This window comes from Camellia sinensis, chromosome 1, assembly GCF_055761805.1.
Source record: "Camellia sinensis isolate YWXY chromosome 1, ASM5576180v1, whole genome shotgun sequence".
NCBI classification, from domain to species: domain Eukaryota; kingdom Viridiplantae; phylum Streptophyta; class Magnoliopsida; order Ericales; family Theaceae; genus Camellia; species Camellia sinensis.
Window position 1 is genome coordinate 2624658 of NC_138961.1, and position 7821 is coordinate 2632478.

The 7821-nt window shown below is 33.5% G+C and overlaps 1 protein-coding gene across 1 annotated transcript; it reads left to right on the plus strand.

Moving 5' to 3' along the window:
- Nucleotides 1–3907: 3907 nt before the first annotated feature.
- Nucleotides 3908–7524, plus strand: LOC114301691 (putative F-box protein PP2-B12). The gene is made up of 3 exons (XM_082870385.1): nucleotides 3908–4448; nucleotides 6396–6514; nucleotides 6625–7524. Exons 1-3 carry the CDS (start codon nucleotides 4152–4154, stop codon nucleotides 7121–7123), a joined length of 915 nt encoding a protein of 304 aa, XP_082726511.1. The 5' UTR covers nucleotides 3908–4151; the 3' UTR covers nucleotides 7124–7524.
- Nucleotides 7525–7821: the final 297 nt, after the last annotated feature.

Consider the following 7821-nt stretch of genomic DNA (forward strand, 5'->3'; position numbering starts at 1 on the left):
TTGTCTTGACTTTAGACTTTGATTTGGACTTTGATTGGGCCGGTTGAGCAGCAACAGCTTTGGACTTTGATTTGGATGATTTGGGCTTGGAGCCACTAGATGAGGGGCTTCCAAGATTGACTGGAGGAAGACTAGGCTGACTTCCTTGAGTAACTACAGCAGTTGGGTTCTGCTGGGCTTTAGCAAGAGCAGGAGTTGGAGCACATTGATCAGGTGGGAATTCTTCTTGAACAATTTCAAGAATTCTGGGAACATTGAACTTAACCCACCATTTAACTGTGTGTTGACGGATGATGATATTATCATTAATCCCATAATGCCATTTGAATATCCATGGAATTTTGTATTTCGCAATAAAGATGAGTAATAAGGGAAATTGCCTTTGGTGAGTAGAAAATGGGTAAACAGAGGCAAAATAATGAATTATGTGACTGAGATCATCAGGGAGGATATCTGAAATGGCGCCATAGTGAGTCCACCATCTCAGAAACCAGGTGGGTAATTCAGATTTGAATTTCTGATCAAAGGAGATGAACCAAGAATGACTAAAAGTTTCATTTTGGTACAAGAAAATCTTGAATCAAGCATCAATGTAATCATGGTAATTATATTGAATAGAATGGCCGGGTAAATCACGAAGCTGATTAGGATTGCCCCATTCAGCCATGGAAACAATGTTGTGAATATAAAGTGAATGGTATAAGACCTTATAGGCATAGGTGCGGTCCTGGATTGGTTTGATCAAAATGGAATGGTGATTGATTAGAATATCCTTGTAGTAGGCTAGGGTTTTTTCTGGATGGGAAAGGGTGAAATGGCATCCAGAGCCAAAATGGAATTTAGCAATGTCATTAATGGTTTGATTTCGTGGGTGACTGGGTTCTTTATAGAACAGGTTGGTAACATGTGAATTGGTATATTTAGACCGAGATGATTTAACAGGGTTAACTGGGAATGGAGTAACTGAAACTGATTGGCTAGATACAAAAGGATCAGAGGCCAATGCTGATGAATAATCAGGGCGATGAATAGTACCAAGGGTTTGGTAACGGTTAATGAGGTCGAGTGAATAAGGGGGGGTAACTGACTCCAAAGGAGGAGGGACAATAAGTTGATTTGGTTTATTGGAGGAGGAGGCCAAAGCCTTTGAAGGAGGCCTTGGACGAGACATCTGTGAAATGTAAACAGTGATTAGCAACCAGAAAGAAGATCTAGATAATCTTGGTGATGATGTAAACAATTGTAGTTATGAGCAAGTAAATTGCGGCGAGCTTGAATTTGTTGGTAATTGATGTATTGGGCTCTTTTGGTAGTGGGTCTAGCTAATTTGAGGCGGTGAATGCGATGGGTAAGCTGTTTGATTAAGGTTTTGAAATAGGTAATTCGGGATTTATGGTAAGCAGTAAATGGTGCAGTCATCCCTTACCCCCCTGTAAAAATTTCCGGGTAAGAAAATCAGGTAGGGAATTTTGACAACCAGGTATATAGGTAATATCAAAATCAAAAACACTTAAAATAGCTTGCCATCGAGCAAAAATTTGCTTACTAGCAAGATTTTGAACATCCTTTTCAAGAATATATTTAGCAGATTTGCAGTCAACACGGAGTAAGAATTTTTGATTTAAAATATCATCCTGAAATTTTTGAATACATAAAACAGTAGATAAAATTTCTTTTTTAATAGTACTATAATTGAATTGTGCTTTATTCCAGACACCAGAATGATAACGAACAATTTGTTCAGATGATTGAGGAGTAAGTTGCTGAAGTAAAATGCCACCATAACCAATATCGGAGGCATCAATTTGAATAATTTTGAATGAATGTTCAGTAGGAATACCAAGGCAAGGAAGAGACTTGACATATTGTTTGACCTGTTGAACAATAGAAGTATGAACAGAAGACCAAGGAGGAGGATTATCCTTTAACCTATCAAATAGAGGTTGACAAGTTTTCCGAAGGTCTTTATAGAATTCAGCAATGTAATTGAGGGAACCTAAGAACCTTTGTAATTGGGTTTTGTCGAGGATCTCATCAGGGAATTTAGAGGCGAACTCAATGGATCGACTAATGGGTAAAATAGTATTATGATGAATATCATATCCTAAGAACCTGACTTTTGTTTGGAATAATTTAATTTTATGAGCAGAAATAACAAGACCATGAATAGTTTAAATAATTATAATTATAATTAATTAATAATTATAATTATAATTAATTAATTAATAAATGACCATGATAATTATAATTAATTAATAAATAAAAATGATAATTTTAAAATAATTAATTACTAAAGTTTTAATTAATTAATTATGAGATAATTATGATAATTATAGTATTATGCATGTTTTAATTCAATATATTTCAATGTCACTCTTACTACTCCTTAATAAAAAATAATGAAAAACTATGATAATTTTAAATTTGTTTTTAAAACTTATAAATTAGAAGATAGATTATTAAAATTTTAAATTTGTATTGCGTCGATTTTAAATTTAAATTAATAGATTATTTTTTATATTTAATGACATTTTAAATTTTAATTAAATAAAATTTAAAAATTTTACTTAATTAATTTTTATGTAAGCTGGTTGGTCTTTTGATCTAATTGATTAAGCTAAATCGTGTTTAGTTTGAATAATTTGTTGGTTTAACCGTGATTTAATATGTTACGATGATTCTTTATTACTCATTAAAGTTTTAAAAATTTCTTTAATTGTTTTCCTTTCAAAACTCAATAAGATAATTTTTTTAAATTTATATATTTTTATTCTAAAATAGTGAAGTATTAGAATCATGTTATTTTTTTTATAACAAATCATAATTTTAATTATTAATTGTTAATACAACAATTTTAATTTATTTATACTATATATTATAATAAAAGAATATTTAAAATAAAATTCTTAAATTTATATATAAAATTTTATTTATAAAAAATTAAATATAATTATTATATTTTTAATAAGGGTATGGCTTCTGTTCAATCCGAGATCGGACTGGACTGTACTGTTGGGCTCGTGGGGCCCACCACGGATTCCGTTTTGATAATCAGAATCATTCAATGTGTAGAAATCGTCGAGTACTATATGTTTATAAAAAATTACGTTGATCGGATATTAATAGCTATGTGATCAAAATAGTTTTTTGTCAACTGTTAATTTGTTCACCGTCCAATTTTTTAATACGAAATTGATTTGATCATATAATTATCGATATCCGATTAACGTGAACGAATTTTACACATTAACAATTCATATTATCAAAACAGAACCCGTGATAAGTTTTCATAAACCCAATAACACGTTCCAATCTAATCCAACAAAAGTCATACCCTTTTAATAAATAATATATTATTTTATTATGTACGAAGTGATATGCTCGGAAACCTTAACGAAAAAGAAACTGATTCGTACGTATTAAACACTATTGCACATGCTTTCAAAAAAAAAATATTAAATAATTACAAACGGCACACAATTTTGAGTGCCTATGTGGGCAGTGACTGTCCACCGCATCTGTCCATCCATATCGGATATCGAAAGATGCGTGTAAATCCCTACCGCCTTTTCTCTCACACCGCCTTTTCTGTCTCATTCTCTCTCTCTCTCCCTCTCGTTTTTTAATTTTTAATTTTTTTTAATATATATTTTTGGACAAATTACATATACACCCCTCAAGGTTTGGCTAAATTACAGATACCCCTGAGGTTTCGGAAATTACATCCCGCCCCCTGAGGTTTGTATTTTCATAACAATTTGTCCCCTGAGATTTATATTTCATAACAAATTACCCCCTAATTTCTTATGCAAATATAGCATTCAGGAGAGAATTCGTAATTTCTCAAATCTCAAGGACATCTGTAATTTAGCCAAACCTCAAGGGGTATATATGTAATTTGCCCTATATTTTTCCTTGGAATGCGAATGGGGTAAGTTAAATATAATAGGAAAAGTAAAACCTTAATAGCTAAGCTTTCCTCCATAGCCACTCCTATTTATATTGCACTCCTTAATCCCCAAGTTATCATTCATTCCTACTCCTATTTATTATATCTCTCCTTCACTCCCAAATTCTAGCAACCAAACAAACAAAGATAACCAACACAGACATACATATTACAAATTTACTATACCAGGGCAGAGAGAGAGATGATGATGGTGAGCAATGACGGACGAGGAGGAGCTATGATTGATTTGTTGCCGGAGGGATGCATAGCGAATGTGTTGTCGCTGACGAGCCCTGGGGATGCGTGCAGGCTTTCTCTGGTGGCGTCGTTGTTTAGGTCGGCGGCCGAATCGGATGGAGTTTGGGAGACATTTCTACCGTCCGATTACATGGACATCATTGGAAGAGCGGTGGATCCTACTCCTTCTTCCCCATGGTCCAAGAAACAGCTTTATCTATGGCTTTCTGATAATTCTCTCATCATCGACAATGGTACCAAGGTAACAAGATTTGTTACTATTAAATATCTTATATTCTATCCGTAGAATTTCATTTTCTGTAATAATAGTATCATGAGTTATTTTGAAAAGCTGGTTGTAAGGACTGAATCTGATGTGCGTAAATTGGCCAGATACCTACATAGCAGAAAAAATAAAATGGCCAGATACCTACATAACAAAAAAAATAAAAGACGAAAAAGAATGTATTTCAATAACATCACCAATAACAAAGCATTCTGTTATATATCCAACATTTTTTTAACTGTATTTTGTTAGTGAGACATCACATCAGCTCAGGTGGCCTCCTCTTCTGTTATGATTATAGTAAATATTCTAAATCCTGTGATTTTATTCGGAAAGTTGGTCAGAAAGATCAATATATAGTTGAGACTCATTCCATACACCAATCTCATAATACACATATTATATAGTCAAGATTTATTTTATACATCAATCTGACAATCCACACCGTATATAATCAAGATTCATTCTATTCATTAACATCACAATACACAATGCACATTACATACATCAATATCACAATACACACATTATAGAATACACACATTATATAATCAAGATTCATTCTATTCATTAATATAACAATACACACATTCAACCTATTATGGGAGAGAAAATTGAGTAGAATCTATTTTGGAAGAGAAAATTGAGTGTCAAGGTAATATCACGTCATCAGTCGCAACGTATCACCAAACCAATCAATAATAAATCTGTATAGGAAGGATAAACCCCACTTTCAAGATGTAACCAATCTTGCCACATTCCCGTAGGAGAAAAAATGACATTATTTGACCCTTATGTTGAATTCTTTTTTCCCTATTACAGAGAAAATTGTTTCTAATTTCGTGATGATGCCAATAAGATTATGAAAAAAGTCTATGCACGCTTAATACTGTGTTTGGTTGGAGGATTTGAGGAGGGATTTAGAAAGGGAAATGAAAAAGATAGGTGAAATATGAATAAAACATACCTATATTTCACCTAGTTTCACACACTTTTTCCCTTTTCTTTTTCAAATCTCTCTTCAAATCCCCCAACCAAACACAGCGTAAAAATCTTAGCCGTAGATTTTAAATTTTGGATAATTTTGTGAATTTCTTTCCCTTGTAATACTAGTACTAATGAATCTGGATTTTTGGTGATGCATTGCCTCGTGTAGTGCTCCAAATTTCCTCTTTGTTGTTTTGGGGGCACCACATGCTACAGCAAGCCCTATAGAGATGCAGATTCAATACTAATAGCCTCTGCAATTCTCTTACTTGGGTTCTGTTTCGCGTTATTACCTATATATCATATGAGTTAGCTGACTTGCTTTTTCTTGGTAACATCAAACTTTCGATAAATTTTCAGAAAATATCAAATTAAGTTTGATTTTTCTTATGAAATGTGTACAGAATATAATTTTCATGACAAAAATAAATTTTATTCGGATTTTTTCCTAGGACTTTCAAGTGTCTTGGGTTGAGGACAGGCGGTCACAACTCACAGTCCACAGTGAAAAAAAAAATTAAAATTAACACACAAGCAGAACTTTTATTTAAGAAATTCTGTTTAGAATAATGTGCCAGAATAACTGTTTTGATTTGAAATAAAAGCCCCCAAAACACTTCATTCATTGCTTAGCACTTCAATTCTGTCTAGAAAATGTATCAGAATTATATATTTGTTTGTTTCTTTTTATTTGTTGTTTATTTCTTTTAAAATTTGTATTAGTTGTGCTTCAAAAATGTAGGATGTTGAGTTTCACTTTTCAAGTCTTAAGCTTCTTTGTTTTTGTAGATTTAAATGCTCAAAATAAGCCCAATACACTGACTTATTAGAAGTTGGGTCTTGGATACTTTTTTTAAGCAAGCTTTTTTGAACTAAAATAAACTTTTTTAAAGTGGAAACAAAGGCTAACTTCTTGTTTGTGTTTGGCATGGGCAGAGCTTTTCATTGGAGAAATGGAGTGGAAAGAAATGTTACATGTTAGCTGCAAGGGACCTCTCGATTGTGTGGGGTGATACACCTCAATATTGGAAATGGACATCTCTATCCGAGTCCAGGTCAGTCTCCGAAGCCAGTTTTCTCTTCTTTTTTATATTTCTTTGAATGACCTCTTTCTTTTTCAGCCACATTTATAATTGCTTACAATTCTTTAAATGCACAAACACAGGTTCTCAGAGGTGGCTGAGCTTGTTAGTGTGTGCTGGCTTGAAATTCATGGCAAGATAAAGACAAGCATGCTGTCCCCGAACACAACCTACGCAGCTTACCTTGTATTCAAATCAACAGAAGAAGCCTATGGATTTGAATACCAACCAGCAGAGGTCACGGTTGGAATCACTGGGGGTGAAAGTGAAACACAAACTGTTTATTTGGATCCTGACACTGGGCACCGGCAGCAATTTCAGATTATACCAAGGCCAGGTGGGGTGTTTAACCGCATACATACTAGAATGTTGAGGCCATTTGCGTCTATATCAAGACAAAGTGACAGTCGATATCCAAAGGCGAGAGGAGATGGGTGGATGGAGATTCAGTTGGGTGAATACTTCAACAAGGATGGAGACGATGGGGAACTGGAGATGAGTCTGAGGGAGGTGAGGGGTGGTAACTGGAAGAGCGGTCTCATTGTTCATGGGATCGACATCAGGCCAAAGGAGAATAAATAAGTAAAATTGAGAAGATCTAATAAGTGTCTTAAAGCCAAATTCCAATCCTCAAAGCATGCAAATTGAATTGCTGTCAAGTTGTTGTGTTGGTTTTTCTGGCCATTTGTGATTTTTCGTGCTTGCTTGGTTGTGGAGTTTGCAGAGCAGAGTTGTGCTAAGAGGGCTTTGGTTGGAAATAAATTGATAGGGAACTGCTAGGGGTCATGTTAGTGCATGCTCTTATTCAGTTAATTCTTTGGTTATGGTGACTGGTTTTAGATTCCTGAATGTTTTTACTACTTTCAAAATCTGCTTTCAATGTTCTCAATTTCATCTCTCTATTTGGGGAAAAAAAAAATAGAGAGAAGGATTGTTTTGTACATTTATTGTTTTGCGAATTTTCAGTAATGATCATTAACTAACTAGTAATTGTCTTCCTTTTTTTTAAATCCAAAATTCTAATCATTGAGAGAAGATTTTTCGCTTTAATTTCAAATTTTTAATTTTTTTTATTTTTTATCTTAGCAGATTGCCTTTTCTTTTTGAAAAATATAATACAATTATATTACTTTCTATATTCATACTAATTCTGAATGGAATAGCTATGAATGGAAATAATACATTAGTTAATAGCTAAGATTCTAATCATTCATTAAATTCCCATGCATGAAACTCAACCCTGGACCATTTGGTGTTTAGACAGTATGCAAAAATCGAAT